The sequence below is a fragment of the Falco rusticolus genome, chromosome 3, assembly GCF_015220075.1.
Source record: "Falco rusticolus isolate bFalRus1 chromosome 3, bFalRus1.pri, whole genome shotgun sequence".
Lineage (NCBI taxonomy): Eukaryota > Metazoa > Chordata > Aves > Falconiformes > Falconidae > Falco > Falco rusticolus.
This window is the reverse complement of record NC_051189.1, coordinates 12,879,595-12,897,720: the sequence shown is the minus strand read 5'-3', so window position 1 is coordinate 12,897,720 and position 18,126 is coordinate 12,879,595. Positions and strand designations below refer to the sequence as shown.

General features: G+C 66.9%; 4 protein-coding genes and 1 long non-coding RNA gene across 6 annotated transcripts; 2 read left to right on the top strand and 3 right to left on the bottom strand.

The window, feature by feature from the left end:
* Window positions 1-309: 309 nt before the first annotated feature.
* On the bottom strand, window positions 310-8,522 carry LOC119144929 (cysteine and histidine-rich protein 1-like). Its single transcript, XM_037380892.1, has 4 exons — window positions 8,153-8,522; window positions 3,926-4,164; window positions 3,046-3,257; window positions 310-1,234 (listed from the first exon to the last, which is right to left on the bottom strand). The coding sequence occupies exons 1-4, from the start codon at window positions 8,480-8,482 to the stop codon at window positions 846-848; spliced, it is 1,170 nt and encodes a 389-aa protein (XP_037236789.1). The 5' UTR covers window positions 8,483-8,522; the 3' UTR covers window positions 310-845.
* LOC119144930 lies at window positions 5,134-8,142 on the bottom strand. The gene is made up of 2 exons (XR_005103253.1): window positions 5,263-8,142; window positions 5,134-5,169 (listed from the first exon to the last, which is right to left on the bottom strand). It is a non-coding gene; the product is annotated as an uncharacterized LOC119144930 (long non-coding RNA).
* A 1,575-nt stretch (window positions 8,523-10,097) lies between the features above and the next one.
* Window positions 10,098-11,232, bottom strand: LOC119144772 (cysteine and histidine-rich protein 1-like). Of its 2 annotated transcripts, none has more exons than XM_037380544.1 (2): window positions 11,132-11,232; window positions 10,098-10,595 (listed from the first exon to the last, which is right to left on the bottom strand). In XM_037380544.1, the coding sequence occupies exons 1-2, from the start codon at window positions 11,216-11,218 to the stop codon at window positions 10,125-10,127; spliced, it is 558 nt and encodes a 185-aa protein (XP_037236441.1). In that variant the 5' UTR covers window positions 11,219-11,232; the 3' UTR covers window positions 10,098-10,124. The 2 variants fall into 2 exon arrangements, with proteins under 2 accessions (XP_037236441.1, XP_037236440.1); XM_037380543.1 differs by having other exon boundaries at window positions 10,098-10,784; window positions 11,132-11,229.
* Window positions 11,233-12,384: 1,152 nt separating this feature from the next.
* On the top strand, window positions 12,385-14,498 carry LOC119144111 (forkhead box protein H1-like). The gene is made up of 4 exons (XM_037379033.1): window positions 12,385-12,549; window positions 13,155-13,259; window positions 13,661-13,851; window positions 13,934-14,498. The coding sequence occupies exons 1-4, from the start codon at window positions 12,385-12,387 to the stop codon at window positions 14,376-14,378; spliced, it is 906 nt and encodes a 301-aa protein (XP_037234930.1). The 3' UTR covers window positions 14,379-14,498.
* Window positions 14,499-15,612: 1,114 nt separating this feature from the next.
* On the top strand, window positions 15,613-17,797 carry LOC119144110 (forkhead box protein H1-like). Its single transcript, XM_037379031.1, has 4 exons — window positions 15,613-15,750; window positions 16,838-16,942; window positions 17,343-17,529; window positions 17,790-17,797. The coding sequence occupies exons 1-4, from the start codon at window positions 15,613-15,615 to the stop codon at window positions 17,795-17,797; spliced, it is 438 nt and encodes a 145-aa protein (XP_037234928.1).
* The last annotated feature ends 329 nt before the right edge of the window (window positions 17,798-18,126 follow it).

The following is an 18,126-nucleotide window of genomic DNA, read 5'->3' as shown; positions in this document are numbered from 1 at the left end:
AAAAACTCAACCTCCAATTTAGATTTAAAAAAAACTCCAACACACTACTGCAATTTTGGTGTAAAAACCCTCAAATGTTGGTTACAAACAAATCTCAATTTCTGTTTTAAAACACACCCACCACCCCAGTTTTGACAAAAAACCTAATCAAACCAACTCAAATTTTGTTAAAAACCTCCAAAACTCTGATTTTGGTTAAAACCACAACCAACCAAAACAAATAAAACACTCCCAGCAAACTCACAAACCCCTCAATTTTGGTTAAAAAAAAAAAACAAAAACCAAACAAAAAACCACCAACCAAGAAAACACTCAAAATCTGTTTTAAAAACCCACCAAAAAAACAAAAATCCCAACTCCAGTTTTCTGTCAAACAACTCAAATCTTGGTCAAATAAGAGGTGCAGCCCACCCCAACCCCCGCGGGTCTGGTCTGAGGCACGGGCAGAGGGGACGGCCCCGGCAGCGGCAGCGCCACGGTCTCTGCCACTTGCTGAAGTTTCAAAAACCGCCAAATAATTGGAAAATTCCCCTTTTTTTTTTATTCTAATAGTAAAACAGCCAGAGGAGCCGCTGTACAGAATACTACTGAGCCCCATGGCCGCCCCCTCCCCAAAACCAGAGCCCTGCCGCCCCCCCCCCCCCACAGCCGTGCTGCCGACGCAGGAGGAGAAGCAGCATCGATGCCGGCGCATGCAGATTTCTCTCAATTTTGCGTGGGTTGGGTTTCTGTTGGTTTTTTTTTTTTTTTCTTTTTTCTTTTTTTTTGCCTCGAAACTGCACTTTGGGCGAGATCCCAGTGGTGATGAGGTGGTGGGGGCGGGTCCAATGGTGGGTTTCCCAGTCCTATTTTTGGATTTGAAATATAAAAAGGCGCAGGTTGATGTTTTTAGCCGCCAGCAGTTTGTTACACTCCACCGAATCGATGGGCAGCGCCATGTAATCCGTCTCGTTGTTCTCATTGCTGAAGACGAAGTGGTAGATGACGGGGTGGATCTTCACGTCGTCGTAGGGGCCCTCGAGGAGGAGGAAGGAGCATTCCATGGGGGAGTTGATTTTGCTTTTCAGGATGAGCTGGAAGGAGAGGGTGCGCTTGCAGGAGAGGTTGGGGTTCCGCTCTGAGTCGTTCACCCGTGCCTTCAGCACCCATGTCTGGTTGAGGACGGTCAGGCGCGGCGTCTCGTAGTACAGCCGCGTGATGAAGTCATCGGTGCGGTAAGGGCGGAACTGCACCTCTGGAAAAAACAGAAATAAAATAAAGAAAAAAAACGCAGGGATATTGGGGTCAGGTGGGAGCAGCCCCCCGCCCCCCCCCCCCCCCTTCAGTGACACTAGCAACACCGGTGCCAAAAGTGAAGCTGTGACCCAGGATGGATGCTGAGCCCTGCCACCCATGGGATGCAACAAGCCCATGGCCGTTCTGCGATCGGAGACGGTGCCCAGAGGGGCAGCACGTGGCCGAAGACTGCCCAAAGGCATTACTGGTGTCCACCAGCTGCCAAAAGGCTTCACCGGCAGCTGATGCTGTGCCAGCAACCACCGCCAGCTGCCAAAAGGCTTTACCAGCATCCAACACCACACCAGCAACCACTGCCAGCTGCCAAAAGGCTTCTCCAGCATCCGACGGCATGTCAGCAACTGCCACCAGCTGCCAAAAAGATTTACGAGTGTCTGACGCAGCACCGGTAACCACAACCAGCTGCTGAAGGGCTTCACCAGCACCCAGCAGTGTGCTGGCAACCACCACCAGCTGCCGAAAGGATCCACAGTGTCCGTCGGCGCGGCAGGACAGACAGACAGGATACAGTTTGGTTAGTAAGGCAGCATTTATTTGGATCAGGTGTACAAACCGGCGAGTGAGGCAGCGTGGTGAGCGTAACCGCAGGGCACAAACACCGGTGATGCGGCCCAGAGGCTCCCGGTGCGGGCACGCGGCACTGGGATGCTCCCAGCACGGCATTGGCAAAGGCGCCAGGGGGGAGGTTAGGGAGAAGCTGGGCGCTTGCGGTCTCGGCGTAGGGACCGTGGCCTCGCCCAGCGTAACCACAGGCGCAAGGGACGGTGTGGTGCCCTCCGCCCACGCTTACACTGTCGTCGGCACTTCCAGGAGAGAAAGGGAGAGGAGAGCCTGGCCGGCAAAACCTGGACAGAGGAGGGGGATCAGTTATTCCAGCCACACTACACTCCCATTGCCAGGCAGCATCGCTGCCACCGCAGCCCAGCACCATGGCCCCTCGGCACCGAGCTGCCCAGCTTCACCGGGGCTGTGCCCCGGCACGAGGGCTGCGAGGGCCGGCGTATGGCTGGGCCACCAGCCGGCACAACCCAGCTGCCAAAACGCCTGGGCTGCTCTCACCGGATCCCCAGCCACATCCACACCAGTGACGCTGGAACAAGCGAGCTGTGCTGCCGGGAGCACCCTCTGTCCCCACAGTGCCGGCACACCGGGAGGGCAGCTGGGGGGAAAGCCTTTGTCCCTCCAGCCCCAGCTCACCACCTCCCCTCTCAGGTTCTCTCGCTGCCTGGTGTTCAGAGCACACCCAGCCAATGCCAGCGGCTCCAGGCCCGGTTTTAACACTGATGCCCTAAGGGAAGGCCCAGCTTACCTGGTCTTGCCGCTTCAGCGGGGCTTTTCACTCCCGTTATCAGCCAAGTCCCACAAACACCGCTGCCGTGGTACCGGCAGCTTTCCAGCGGGTGGGAGAGGGGTTCGGTGAAACCCCTCGGCAAAGCAAGAACAGTGGGAAGGCGACAGCAAGCTGGGGGTGTTGAAGCGTTGCCGGTGCTTCTCCAGAACTCAACAAAACATCACGGGGAATGTCATTTATGTGTTTGGTTTTAAACTCTGGCCGCTGGGCTCGTGGTCGAGGATGGAGGCTCGAGTCAAAACGCCACCACATGCTCAGCAGAGCCCTCGGCCGCTACTAAATCGATCGCCACGCCAGATAAAACCAGTTTTCAGCAGCACAGAAACAGTGTTGGCGCCGGAGGAGATGCGGCAGAAGGGCCGGAGAAGCTGCCACTGGCGTCCCGAGTGAGCCATTACCTGTGTAGCCGATCTTCTCGAAGCTGAGCAGGCTGAAGATGCTGTTATAAAGCTGCATTTCTTTTTTCCTCGTTTGGTCCATTTCATCTAAGATCTCCATCAGCTCGTTGCCGGTTTTGGTGGGGTGGGTACATTCGGCTTCATGCACCGTCAGCTCGTGGTAGGGACCCTGCCATGGGCACCCGATCCGCTTGTATTTGCACTGGGTCACCCTGGGGTCAGGGAGAAAACGAGCATGAACATTCATTGGATTGGGATGCCACGCAACAACCAACATGGATCCCGCTGTCCCAGCACCAGGAAGAGCAGTAGGGACAGCAGGGATATGCAGAGGCTCGCTCCTGCCGGACTCCAATCCGGCAGCAAGGCCAGCAAAGCCAGGAGAGCCGTTTCACACCCCGTGGAAAACTGCTGGGTAGCGCCAGTGCGGCAGGTTCACAAGGAATGCAGGCAGCTGCAGACCGGGCACAGCGGCACACCAGCAGCGACCGGGAGGGAGGGGGACTCTGCTGCATGCCAAAGCAGTGCCACATCCTCCCCCGAACCACTGCCACCTCCCAAGAGAAGTGGGACACAGCCAGAGGGAATTCTGGGGCAGCCCATGCCAGGGGCTGGAGGGGACATGGGGCGCTGCTGCGTGCTGATGGCTTTACCCCGACACAGGATCTGGCTCCGGCAGCACTGGAAAGCTGGAGAAGCCCTCCAGTCTGCGGCACCCTGACCGTGGGGGCTCAGCACCATGCACGTCAGCTCTACCAGGACCCCCTGCTCCAGGCAGCAAGGTTTCCCAAACCCCACACATCTCCACGCCAGGCCAGCCAAGCACCACAAGCCATGCAACAATGCCAGCACCCTGCCAAAGGGAGGCAAAGCTCTTTACCTGTCCTGGCACTCCTCTTTCTGGTGCCTCTCCAGGAGGGATCGGGGGAACTGCTGCATGCAGAAGCCACACTCAGAGGGAAGCTCACTGACAGCTTTTTCCACAGCCAGGTTTCGGCAGCACAGGCTCTTACTGATCTCACAGCGGCAATTTGGGCAAGTGGCTTGTTCCTCCTTCAGTCGAGCGTCTGCCAGAAGGTGGATGAAGCAGCCGGCGCACATCAGGTGGCCATTGGTGCACTGTGGAAGAGGAGAAATAAAGCATCAGACTCTCATGGGATCCACCACAGGGCAAACCAAGTCATGCAAAGGCAAATAAAGTGAATTCAGACCCATCAACAGGATGACGCTTTGCTGCCCCTACTCCTCCTAAAAATCCTGCCCGACACATGGCTCCCACTGGCCGGCTGAGCCCTGACCCTGGCTGCCTGCGTTTTTGCAAAGCTGGAGCCCGGGCAGGCAGCAACTCCAGCCTCGGCCAGTGCCTGCGGGCTCTCAGACTGGCCCAGGCATGTTGCTTCTGTAATTAGGACTGACCTCTTTTGCCTGGCACGGGAGAGGAAGGGAAAGGTTTCATCCAGCTTCCCTTCTCCTCCCACCCTGGTTTCCATCCATCCCACAGGAATCCAGTTCCCCGTGTCTGGAAGGGGGCGGGCGGGGGGGGGGAGGGCACGGGTTGTGTGTGCATCTGGGGTGCAAGCTGCCCCCCCAACCCCACAGGGCTTGGGGTGAGCTGGGTACTAAGCCAAAAACAGCCGGGCAGAGAGGAAGCCCCCAGGCACCTCCTGCCGTGGGGAATGAGAGAGTTACACCAAAATGGGGCAGGGAGAAGCTTCCCTCGCTCCCTGTATCCCCCAACTCTGTGGGATCCTGAAGGCCAGGACATTCCCCAGCTGCCATGTGAGTGCTGACGGCTCTGGCAGACTCGAGATTCCCCCCCCGCCCAGAGTTAAACCAGCAGGATCAGCATGAAGCCCCAGAGCCCACCGAGGGGGACCAGGGAAGACCCATCGGTGCAGACAATCCCACTGGCTCCGAGGGCTTGGATCACCGGGATGGGACTCAGGTCTCCAGTTGGCACAGCAAGTCCACCTCCACACTGGGTACCCACGTGCCAAGGACCAGCTCCGTAGCCAAACACAGCATCCCGCATCTCAGGGCAGAGTGGGGCCGGGCTGCTGGGCAGGGAGGCTTCAACAGGCTGATAAAAACACTCCAATCAATCTGTTTTACTCCAACTCATTCCTGTTTTGATACGGTGACAAGAGAGGATCAATGCTGGCTTTGCCACAGATTGCCAGAATCACCATCTCCTTCCAGCACGCAGACACACTCAACTTAGTTTTCCCTCTTCGCATCAAAAAAATATCTCTTTTGAGGACAAAAAAAAAAAATCAGTTTAAGACATGTTTACAACAGCTGCTGAGCTGGGCAAAACCCTCGAGGAGGGGAAGAAGGGATGCAGGCCTAGGACACTTTGTGGCAGCAAGTGGCACTGGATCAATCCTGTCAGCACCTCAGGCACCGGAGCGATCCCAAACCATTCCTCCGTCCATCCTGAAAACCAGAGGGAAAGAGCAGCCCCCTGAGAGCAAAGAGCCAGTGCCAGCGTTCCAGAGTTTGCCACAGGCAATGCCATGGGAGGATGGGAGAAGCTGCCTTCATCGCAGCAGGTGGTGTGGGCAACGGCATCACCTATGAAACACCCAGCAGAGCAGGTAGAAGGTACCACCAAATCCATCGGGAGCTGCCAGAGGGTGTCAGGAGGCAGATGGCACCCAGGCTGGGTGCTTCCCCATAGTCTCTGGTCACCACAGGGATTGTTCGAGGGACACGCGACTGCTCCCAACAGATCGGAAAGCTCCTGCCTGTGGCTTCAGGCTCCTGCAGTGAAAATCCTTCCCTCAAATCCAGCGGGAAGCCGGAGCGCTCTGACGAAACACCAGCACCTCCAGGACAAGCTCTGGGACTGACCAGGCACAGCCAGCAGCTTCCCCACCTGGCCAGGACACAGCAGCTGGGTTCAGCCTGTTGTGGGGGGTCACCCCCCAAATTCCAGCAAGATTCCTGCCGGTGCAATGACCAGGAGGAGCTCGTTAAAACATCCCCCCTGGGAGCGCCGGAAAAAGCTTTAATCCTCAGCTGGGATGGGAAAGGCCTGACCCTGCCGCAGGGATTAGCGTCCGATCTGCTTACCCAGGACATCCATTGTTCTGGCTCCAAAAGGTTTCAGATTTTCCCTCCTGCCGGGCCCAGAGCGCAGCAGCCGGGCATTAAACCGGCCCCACCACGATGGTGCCAAAGCACACTCACAAAGTGAGGGTCCCAGCTCCAAAATACCCGCAACAGCTCTGGGATGAATGTGGGGCTGTGTCTAGCTAAAAATCCCTCATGGTTTGGGCTCGGCACAGTCCTGGTGAGCTGCTGGCTTCCACCACGGTGCCTCGTCGCTGCCGCGCTAAAAATACCAGCGAGCGAGCCAAAACAAGAGGCGAGCACCAGCTGAGAGCTCGCACAACCGCAGCGGTGACGGCTCCGCTTTGGCGTGAGCGTGTAATTACAGCTGCTCGTCAGGGCTTGGCCCCGACGAACCTACCCGATGGTGGGAAGGTTCCGCCACAGCCACACCACCGGCCCACACCGCGGTTGCTCCCGGTTTTAATTACATCCCTGGCAAAGCCCTCGTCATAAATAATTAAACAGGGGGACAAGTGACCGCAGGAGCAGAGGAGGAAAGAGGAGGCCATGAAGGACGCAGCCCCCCCCCCCCCCCGCCGTCGGGCACACAGAGCCGGTTTGGCAAGCACCAGCACCGGATCGGTGGGGATCTCTCACCAGGCGTGGCTCTGGCGAGGGTTTTGTGCTCTTAATCATCACTGTCGGGGCCGGGGGGGGGGGGGGATCTCACCTCCCCGAGCCAGCGGCCATCTTAGACCCCCCACAAATTAACGCCCCCAAAGGAAGCCGGGGGAAGCCCCCCCATTCCCCCCCAGGTTCTGCCACCGCTGTGGCTGGCTGCGCCACTGCCGGATACTCTTAGTATGTGACCAGCAAGGCGTGAGATCACCAAGGGGATGACCTTCGTGTCCAGGCTCTGCCGTCGCTGAAACCGATGGCCAACTGGCACGCCACCGGTGCCACCAGGAACGCGGGCTCTGCCAGCAAAGCACCAAACAGCCGTGCCGGCAGCTCCGTCGTCACCATGGGGCTGTTGACGGGTCCGTGTGCCACGAAATGGATGCTGGCCGGAGGGAAACCCGCCGGCACCTTTATGTAACCAGTGGCTCCGCTCCGGTGAGCGCTGCCAATGCCCATCCCGCTCCCCACCGGGAGCCCCCCGCCTTCCTCTGGGCCAGGGAATCTCCCAGGGTGGCACAAACCGGGGTAAAATGGGAAGGGGGGCTGGGCCCAGCCCTCCATGGGGTCAGTGGGAAGGGGCTGGAGGAAGGCGAGCAGTGGGTGCTGGGGTTCTGGAAGGGGGGGCGATGGGACACAGGACTGGTACCCTCAGGGATGAGCGCCCAGGGTGGGGGTAGGGTCCATAAAGGGGGAGCAGGCCCGAAAGCCCCCAAGCTGGGGGGGAAACACCTGAAGCCCCCAGCAAGTAGCAGCGGGGACAGGGGAGACCCCCCAGCAGGGAGTGGGTGCCCAGAGCAGGGCTAAGGAGCCCCCAGGGGAAAGCAGCAGGGGTGGGAGTTCCCCAGGGCCTCAGGGTGACTGGGACCAGTGGTGTCCCCCTGGTGTGAGGGGGGCACAGAGGGGTCCAGTGCCCTGGCTTGAGGGGATTCCCCTGGCTTGGCAGGGTGCTGAGGGGTGCTCAGGAGAAATGGAGGGGGTATCAGCGACCAGTCAAGGGGTGGTGGGTGTCAGTGATGGGTGAGGGGCCACAGAGGCCTTCGGGGCGTGTATGAGCTGCTATTGGCCACCCACAGGGTCCCACAAAGGCCCCCGGGGTGGTGGTGACTGATAGGGGAGACATGGGAAGGTGCTGGGGTGTGGGTGAGCAGCGGGGGGGAGGGGGCAAGGGAGGCCGTGACCAGCGGGGAGGTCCCGCCGGGGGGGGGGGTGTCAGTGGCCGGTGATAGGCCCGGGAGGCCCCGCGTTGGGGTGGGCCGGGAGGAGGGCAGTAACCAGAGGGGAGGCCCCGGGGGGGGGTGTCGGTGGCCGGTGTCGGGACCGGAAGGCCCCGGGGGGGGAGGGGGGGGGGAGCCGCGGGGCCCGGCCGTACCTGGTAGACCGAGGCCTTGGGCAGGTCGAGGCAGACAGTGCAGCACAGCACGGAGTAGAGCCGCTCCTCCAGCTTCACGCTGCCCGCCGCCCCCTCGGGCCCACCCGCCCCCGTCCCCGCCGCCCTCAGCCGCTTCTTGGGCGGCGCGTCGGGGTCGGCGCCCGCCTCGCCGTGAGGCCGGACCCCGCCGAGCAGCGAGCCCGCCTCCTCGCCGCCTCCCGCCTCGCCCGGGCCGCCCGCCGCCGCCGCGGGGCCGGGCAGGGCCGCGGAAGGGGCGGAGGGGGCGGCCGGGCCCCCGCCGGCCTCGCGATCCTCCGCCCCGGACATCATCGCCGCCGCCGCCTCACCCCGCCACCGCCGCTGCCGCCATCTTGGCCACCCCCCCGCCCCGCCCTCCCGGCCCGTCAGGGGCCCCGCCAATCGTGACCCGCGGGGGGCGGGCAGGGAGCCCACGTGGCCAATGAGATGGCACGCCGCCGCCGAGGCTACGCCCCCCACCGGGCCGGGCCTCGCCAGCTTCTCCACCGGCACCGCCCCCCCCGCCGCGGGGCAGCAGTGGGGCGTGGCCCGTGCGTCATATCGGGAGTGGGCCAATGGGCGAGGGGAGCCCGAGGGGGCGTGGCCTGTGCGAGGGGCGGGGCGGTGGCGCCCGGGGGGCGGTGGTGCTATCAGTGCTGCCCAGTCTGGCTCAGTGCTTCCCAGCGCCCCCCAGTCCGGCCCAGTGCTTCCCAGTCCGGCCTAATGTGGCCCAGGGACCACTCCCTGATGCTGTGCGACCGGTGCCCTCGGCCCCTGTGCAGCCAGTACCACCAGTGCCCCCAGCCCCAGTATGACCAGTGCCCCCGTGGCCCCAGCCCCAATGCAACCAGTACACATAGTGCCCCCAGCCTCAGTGTGACCAGTGCCCCCAGCCCCAGCGCAACCAGTATGACCAGTGCCCCTGGCCCCTGTACAACCAGTGCCCACGGTGCCCCCTTCCCCAGTTTAACCAGTGTCCACAACCCCAGTACAAATGGGGCCCCAAGCTCCGGTGTGACCAGTGCCCCCAGTGCCCCTGTACAACCACTGCCCCCAGTGGTCCCAGCCCCAGTGCAACCAGTACACCCAGTACCCTTAGCCCTGTACAACCAGCACCCCCAGCCCCAGTGCAGCCAGTGTCCCCTGTCCCAGTTTAACTAGTGCCTGAGGCCCCAGTACAACTGGGGTCCCCAGCTCCAGCGTAACCAGTGCCCCCAGTGCCCACAGCCCCAGTACAACTGGTGCCCCCAGAGCCCCCAGTGCCCCTAGTCCCAATGTGACCAGTGCCCCAGTGCCCTCAGCCTCAGACAAGTACTCCCCCATGTACTGGGCATGCCCCCAGCCCCAGTACAACGAAAGCCACTGCTGCCCCCAGGCCCAGTACCCCCAGTGCTCCCAGTGCCCCTGGTCCAGCCCAGGCTGATAGGCTCCCTACAGAGCTGAGGTCCTGCCACCCTGCAGCGGGGCCCAAGAGCTGCCATGGCCCAGGGTGCTGTGCCAGGGACCCCCACCCCCGGGTGCCATGTTGTGTGCCAGGAACCCTCACCCCAGGGTGCCATGTCAGGGACCCCCACCCCAGAGTGCTGTGCCAGGGACCTCCACCCCAGGTTGCTGTGCTGGGGACCCTAGAGTGCCATGCCAGGGTCCCCCACCCCTGGGTGCCATGTTGTGCCAGGGACCCCCACCCCAGGGTGCCACCTCTCCCAGCTGAGCCAGTGGGTGCCGTGCATGCCATGCCCGTTGCGGCCCCGATGGGTGCTGGCCCCAGCTCTGAGCCACGGCACCGGGGACACTGCTGCTGCCTCGGGGCCCCGTGCTGGCCCCCAGCCCCAGGGGATCGGCCCAACAGGGCCCAGCGCCTGCTGGTGATGGTGGCAGCAGGGTCCCCGCTGAGCGACGCCATGAAACGAGACCCAGAGGCACTCAGTGAAGGCAATGGCCACCCCACGTGGCTTTACTGCGGTGGGTGGTGGCTGGCAGCACGCAGGGCTCGCCGCAGTGCCAGGTTCCCGGCTGCCAGCACCCAGGGGTGCCCGCCATGGCCGGTGCCGGGTGGCAGCAGGTGGGCAGCAGCCATGAGCAGGCTGCCCAGCGCCGCGGGGCCGTTGGCAGTGAGGGCAGCGAGGATAAGGACTGTGGCGGCGGTGAGGACAGTGACGGCGCGGGCGGCCAGTAGCCGAGCCTCCTCCGGGAGCTGCGCAGCAGCGGGGGCCAGGGCCACGGCCCCCCCCAGCAGCAGGTTGGCAGTGGCCCGGTCGCCGCTGAAGCGGTGCAGGCCGAAGGCCACCAGCGGTTGGCCCAGCATGGCTGAGACCCAGGTGCCGGGCAGGGGGTCAGGGCCCCCCCCGGGCCAGACGGGCTCCAGCGCGTCGCTCGCTGCCGCCAGTGCCTGCAGCAGAAACCCGGCCGCCGGGCCCCCTGCCACCTGCCGGGGCGCAGGGACAGGGTGACACCCAGCTGGCCCAGGGACACAGGAGCAGTGTGGTGACAGGGGACCATCCCAGTGACCAGGGAGCATCCCAGTGACATGGGGCCATCCCGGTGTCAGGGAGGTGGCTGGATGACAGGGCCCCGTTCCGGTGACATGGGACCACCCCGGTGACAGGGCTCCACCCTGGTGACACAGGGCCATCCCGGTGGCAGGGCCCCATCCTGGTGACATGGGAGTGGTTGGATGACAGGGACCATCCCAGTGACACGGGGCCATCCCGGTGACATGGGGCCATCCCGGTGACAGGGCCCCATCCCGGTGACACGGGGCCATCCCGGTGACAGGGGACTGGTGGCCAAGGGGTGATGGGGGTGGGGGTGGGGGAAGGGGCCCGGTGGCACAGCGGGTGACAGGGCTGTGGTGGGTGGCAGGCCTGGTGGCACGGGGCGGGGGACGGGGGGGCCTGGGGGGCACGGGGGTCAGGGGGGGCGGGGGGGCGGAGAGCGGGGGGTCCCGGCCGCGGCGCTAACCTGGGGGGCGGGGCGGGCGCAGAGCAGGCAGACAGCGCAGAGCAGGGCCTGGGGCAGCGCCCGGCCCGCCCCGCCCGCCGCGGCCATGGCCGGCTCGGCTCGGCTCGGCTCGGGGCGGGGTTAGAGGCGGGGCGGGGTTAGAGGCGGGGACTGGGGCGGGGCCACGGGGAGAGCACCGAGCCCGGGGCCACGGGGGGGGTGTGTGTGTGTGTAGGTGTGCGGGGGTGTGCGGAGGGGTGCCAGGGGGGCGCCGGGCGGGGTGCGGGGACGCACGGGCCGTGCACTGTGCAGGGTGCCTGGGGTGTGCGAGGGCGTGCAAAGGCACGTGGGGGGCGTGCAAGCATGTGTGGGGCACGTGCACAGGGGTGCGTGGGGTGCGCGGGGGTGGGGTGTGTGTGCACAGGGGTGCACGGGGTACGCAAGGGTGTGCAACGGCCCGCATGCAGCACACACAACTGTGCAAGGGTGTGCAAGGGTGCACGGGGCGTGCACACAGGCATGCCCAGCACCGTGCAAATGCATGGGGGGGGTGGGGCGCAGGGCTTGTGCGAAGGCACATGCATCACCCGTAAACACGTGTTCATGTGTCACCCTGCCACAGGGTGAAAAGGCACGCGGGGGGCGTGCAAGGCAGGCACAAAGGTGTGCAGGGTGCCAGGCGAGTGTGCAGGGTGTGTGCGCAGGGAAGGGTGCGCATGTGTGTGGGGGGGTGCGGGCACGGCTCTGGGGTTGCACATGCAGGGCTTGCACACCCCCGTGCACGCTGGGGGCGAAGTCGCTCCGGTGCGGGCAGGCGTGTGGGGCCCACGGTGGCGGGGGGGCCTCGGCCGTGGCCGGGACGTCCACTGTCCCCTGGCTCCTGGCCCTGTGGTGGCCGCAGGCCTGGCCATCCATTCACCTCCCAGGGGTGGCTCAGCCCTGGGACCAGCTGGAGCTGCCACCATCAACACGGGGGAACCTGATCCTGGTGGCGTGTGGCAGCCACCTCTGCAGCCATCCCATCCCATCCCAACCCATCCCATCCCACCCCACCCCACCTCATCCCACTCCACCCCATCCCCACCCCATTCCCATTCCCATCCCATTCCATCTTCATCCCCATCCCCACCCCGGAGCCCATCCCCACCTCATCCCCATCCCCATCCCATCCCATCCCATCCCATCCCACCACATCCCATCCCGCCCCTCCCGCCCCTCCCGCCCGCTCCCCCATAAAGCCGCCCCAGCCGCCTCCACCCGGTTCCCCCCCGGTGATGCCGCCGGTGCCGCCCGTGCGGCCGCGCTCGGGGCCGGGCTCAGGGCGGGGGTCCCGGGGCCGGCAGCGGTACCGGCGGCACCCCAAGCCCCCCTACTCCTACCTGGCGCTCATTGCCCTCGTCATCCGCGCCGCCCCCGGCCGCCGCCTCAAGCTCGCCCAGGTACCGACCCCGGGGGCCCCGAGACACCCCAGGACCCCCCCCGCCTTCCCCGGCCCAACACCCCCCGGTACCCCCCCGCCTTCCCTGGCAAACCCCGACCCAACACCCCCGCGACCCCCCGCCTCGGCACCCCCCCTCCCGGACCCCGGCAGCCCCCCCCGGACGCCCCGGGACTTTCCCCCGGACCATCGGGAGCCCTCGGGACCCCCCACGCAGCTACGGGATCCCGACGCCCCCGGCCCCCCCGCCCCCTCCCCAGGCCCCGGGCCTCGGCACCCCCCGGCGCCGCCAGCCCTAGAGCCGGATGCCCCGGCGGGGGGCCGGATTGCCGGCGCCGGGGGGTCTGTCGCCTCTGTCGCTCTATCGGCTCTGTCGCGCCAGTTGCCCTCACTCCACCTGCCGGCTGTGGGGGTCCAGGGCGGGAGTGTCAGTAGGGGGGAGTCCCTGGGGTGCACGCTCTAAGGATCCCATGGGTGCGGGGCTGGGGCGTCCCACAGGGCAGGGGTTGACCGGGGAAGGGGGGGCAGGACCGGTGCGCGATTGAGTGGGTGAGGGTAGCTGACGGGGGTGGGGGTGCGGCCTCCCCGGCTGACGGGCCCCCCCAGATCATCCAGGAGATCGGCAGCCTCTTCCCCTTCTTCGGGGGGGGCTACCAGGGCTGGAAGGACTCCATCCGCCACAACCTCTCCTCCAACCCCTGCTTCGCCAAGGTGGGCCGGGGCGGCAGGGGGCCCTTGGGGTGGGGGTCCTCGGGGTAGGGGGTGTCTCTGGGCTGGGGTAGGGGCTGGGCTGGGGAGACCTGGGGTATGAGGCAGGGGGGGCCCTTAGGGCGGGGTCCCTGAGGATGTGGCAGCTGGGGGGATCCCTGGGGGGGAGCGGCAGGGCTGGGGGGTCCCGTCAGGGTGGGGGTTCCGGGAGGGGGGGGTCTCCCTGGGGATGGGGCGGGGGGGTGTCCCACCGCGGCAGGGGCCGGGCTGGGGGCCTGCCCGAGGGGTGGGCTCCGGCGGGGGGGGTGCCGTTCCCGGGGTGCAGCTGCGGGGGGCGCAGGGGGTGGCGCCCCGGGGCGCGTGTGCGGGCGGGGGTCCCAGCGGTGCCTGCGCCCCCCCCGCAGGTGCTGAAGGACCCGGCCAAGCCCAAGGCCAAGGGCAACTACTGGACGGTGGACGTGAGCCGCATCCCCCCCGACGCCCTCAAGCTGCAGAACACGGCGGTGGCGCGGGGGGGAGCGGCCGCTTTCGCGCGGGACCTGGCCCCCTTCGTCCTACGGGGCTGCCCCTACCCCCCCGAGCCCCCCTCCAGCCCCCCCGCCGCCCCCCAGCGCCCCCTCAGCCCCCCGGGACCCCTCCAGCACCGCTCCATCTTCTCCATCGCGTCCCTGCTCCAGGACTTCCCGCAGGGGGGAGGGCACAACTTGGGAAAGTTGGGGACCCCCCCGGCAGCCCCGCGGGACCCCCCCGCGGCCGGTTTGTGGGGGTCGACGCCCATCCTCCACCTCGCCGCCCCCCCCCAGTGTGGGCAGTTGGGGGCCTCCAGCGGTGTCCCTAGTTCTGACCCTGGGGGGGGGGGCTGTGCTCCCCCCCTGGCCTGGGGGCAGCTGCCCACGTCCTACAGCACCGCCGTGGCCCCCAACGCCGTGGCCCCCCCGAGCGGTCCCCCCTTCCTCGCCCTGCGCTGGGGGGTGCTGCCCCCCAGTCCCCCGGTGCCCCCTGGGCCTCCTCTGGGGTCTGAGTCCGAGGGGGGGGGCGCAGGCCATGCCCCCCAACAAGAGCATCTTTGATGTGTGGCTGAGCCACCCCGGGGACATCGTGCACCCCGCGTTGCATGGCTAGCACCCCCCGCCCTGAGACTGAGGGGGCTCCCGGGGGCACGGGAGCAAACCCCCCCCTCCCCCACACCCATTCGGACACCTCAGCACCCAAAGCAGGCCCGGCACCCATGCACCCACCCTGTATGGCCCCCCCACGTCCATACCCAAGTCAGCCCTCCCTGTGTCCCCCTGGCCGTGGCCCTGTCACCCCCCTCCCATGTCACCCCAGCCCCCCCCCCGCCCCGAGCGGACCCCGCTGTCCGTGACGTGCCACTCCACCCGCCGTGATGGGACCCAGTAAAAAGCAGGTGGTGGCATGGACGCGTGGAGTGTCTGTCGTGAGGGGGGTGACACAAGTATGGGGACCTCCCCAGCCCCCGCCCCGTGGCAGCCCCATGGGATACAAAGCCCACACTCGGGGGGGGGGGGGGGGGGGGAGCAGGGCGACCCTCCCCAAACTACCGTGCGACACCCCCTGACGCTGTGCCGCGCCCCTTGGCCCCTCACCTCCATCCTCTGACCCCTCGCCCTCTCCCCTCGTTGCCCCCCCGCCCTGTGCCCCCCGGGGGTGGCGGAGCCGGGCTGGCGGCCCCGGGGCCTTTGCACAACAAAAGGCGGGCGGCACGCGGGGGTGGGGGCACCGGACAGAGTGGTGGGGGTGGGGTGCTACTGGGATGGTGGGGGCTAGGGAGCTGGGGACTGGTTGCGGTGGCGGCGCTGTTCCCAGACCTGAGGACACTGGTGGCTCTGGGAGCGCTGGGCACAATGGGGGTTACTGGGTGCAGTGGGGGCACTGGTCCCAGACTTGGGGGCACCGGTGGCTCGGGGAGCGCTGGGCGCAATGGGTCCACTGGGGGCACTGGTCCCACACCTGGGCACACGGGCTGCACTGGGGCCACTGGGTGCGGTGGTCCCAGACCCTGGGCACAGCTGGAGCGCTGAATACACTGAGGGCACTGGGAGCACCGGCTGCAATGGGGCCACTGGGTGCACTTGTTGCACTGGGTACGCTGGGGGCACTGGGCACGCCGGCTGCAATGGGGCCCCCTGGGTGCACTTGTGGCACTGGGCACACTGGGGGCACTGGGCAGGGCACGGTGTCGGGGTGCCCCCGCCCCCCCCTGTTGTGCCCCAGTGCCCATCCCCCCGCCCCGGGGGGTGCCGGCCCCTGATAAAGCCCGACCCGACCCGACGCCTCCGCGTCGGTGCCCCGCGGGGAGCGACGGGGCCGGGCTGAACCGAGCCGAGCGGAGCCGATGCCAGCGGGGCCGGGGTCCCGGGGGTCCCGGGGCCGGCAGCGGTACCGGCGGCACCCCAAGCCCCCCTACTCCTACCTGGCGCTCATCGCCCTCGTCATCCGCGCCGCCCCCGGCCGCCGCCTCAAGCTCGCCCAGGTACCGACCCCGGGGGCCCCGAGACACCCCGGGACCCATCCGCCTTCCCCTGCCCCCCGACCCAACACCCCCCCGGGGGGGGAGGCTGGTGGGGCCAGGGGGTTCCGAGGGGTTCCGAGGTGGGGATGCCGAGGCAGAGGGTCGCGGGGGGGTGTTGGGCCGGGGGTGTCGAGGAAGGCGGGGGAGTCTCGGGGGGTCCTGGGGGGTGTTGTGCCGGGGAAGGCGGGGGGGTCCCGGGGGAGTGTTGGGCCGGGGGTGCCGGGGGCTGCCCCGCGAAGGGACACGGGTGTGAAGCCGGGGCTGGGCTGGGGGCTGGGAGGCACTGGGACGCCTGGGGAGCGGGGCTGCGGTGTACTGGGAGCACTGGGGGGCCGGGGAGCCGTGCCGGGGGACTGGGCTGCACTGGGAGCACTGGGGAGCCACGCCGGGGGACTGGCCTAAACTGGGAGCACTGGGGAGCCACGTCGGGGGACCGGGCTAAACTGGGAGCACTGGGGAGCCACGCCGGGGAACTGGGTTAAACTGGGAGCACATGGTTGCAGGGCTGGGGACTAGGCTGTACTGGGAGCCCGTGGTTACAAGGCTGGGGACTGGGCTGTACTGGTAGCACTGGGCTGTGGGGCTGTGGGACTGGGCTTTACTAGGAGGACTGGGGTGCAAGGGAACCATGCCAGTGGGCTGGGCTGAACTGGGAGCACATGGTTGCAGGGCTGGAGACTGGGCTGTACAGGTAGCACTGGGGAGCTGTGCCAGGGGACTGGGCTGCACTGGGAGCTCAAAGGAGCAGGGCTGGAGACTGGGCTGTACTGGGAGAGGTGTGTACTGCGAGGCTGGGGGATTGGGATGTACTGGGAGCACTGGGGTGCCAGCGTGCCGTGCTGGGAGATGGGGCTGCACTGGAGCACTGGGGTGTGGGGGACTGGGCTGCACTGGGTGCAGGGCTGGGCCATACTGGGCTGTACTGGGCTGTGGTGCTGTGGCACCGGGCTGTACTAGGCTGACAGCCATGCAGTGCTGGGGGGCACTGGGCGGCGCTGGGAGCCTGGGTGTGGGTGTGCGACCCCCCCGGCTGACGGGCCCCCCCCAGATCATCCAGGAGATCGGCAGCCTCTTCCCCTTCTTCGGGGGGGGCTACCAGGGCTGGAAGGACTCCATCCGCCACAACCTCTCCTCCAACCCCTGCTTCGCCAAGGTGGGCCGGGGCGGCAGGGGGCCCTTGGGGTGGGGGTCCTCGGGGTAGGGGGTGTCTCTGGGCTGGGGTAGGGGCTGGGCTGGGGAGACCTGGGGTATGAGGCAGGGGGGGCCCTTAGGGCGGGGTCCCTGAGGATGTGGCAGCTGGGGGGATCCCTGGGGGGGAGCGGCAGGGCTGGGGGGTCCCGTCAGGGTGGGGGTTCCGGGAGGGGGGGGTCTCCCTGGGGATGGGGCGGGGGGGTGTCCCACCGCGGCAGGGGCCGGGCTGGGGGCCTGCCCGAGGGGTGGGCTCCGGCGGGGGGGTGCCGTTCCCGGGGTGCAGCTGCGGGGGGCGCAGGGGGTGGCGCCCCGGGGCGCGTGTGCGGGCGGGGGTCCCAGCGGTGCCTGCGCCCCCCCCGCAGGTGCTGAAGGACCCGGCCAAGCCCAAGGCCAAGGGCAACTACTGGACGGTGGACGTGAGCCGCATCCCCCCCGACGCCCTCAAGCTGCAGAACACGGCGGTGGCGCGGGGGGGGGCGGCCGCTTTCGCGCGGGACCTGGCCCCCTTCGTCCTACGGGGCTGCCCCTACCCCCCCGAGCCCCCCTCCAGCCCCCCCGCCGCCCCCCAGCACCCCCCACCCACCGCCCCCTTCTCCATCGAGCGCCTGCTGCAGTGCCCTGCCCGCCTCCCCCCGCCCTCCCCGCCGCCACCCCCGCCGCCCCCCATGCCCTGGGCGGGGTGCACCCCCTCGCCAGGAGACCCGGCCCACTGGGACCCCCAACACTCCCCCCTCATTCCCCTCTGCACCGTCCCCTGCTATGTCTGTGCTCCTCGTGCCACCCCCCACCCCCTCTGGCTCCCCCTGGAGCTGGGTGAGCCCTGGGGGGGTGTCCCCGTGAGCCCCTACGGCTGCTGAGGGGCCGGGGGGCGCCCCGGGATCAGTGCAATAGGTTTGGGGATCCCTCCCCCATCTCGAATTGGGCACAGCTGGGGGGTGCGGGGGGTGCCGGGGGGCTGTGCCCCCCTCGTGGTGCTGCGGTGAGATCCTGCAATAAAGGTGCTGAGCTGAGCCGCGGGTGCTGGGTGCTGCCCGGGGGCCCCCCACCCCCTCCTCGGACACAGGGGACAGTGTGGGGCACGTGGGTGTCCCCATAGGGTCCCCCGTGGGTGAAGGGGTGTATCTGTGCCCCCCGAGGGGACACTGG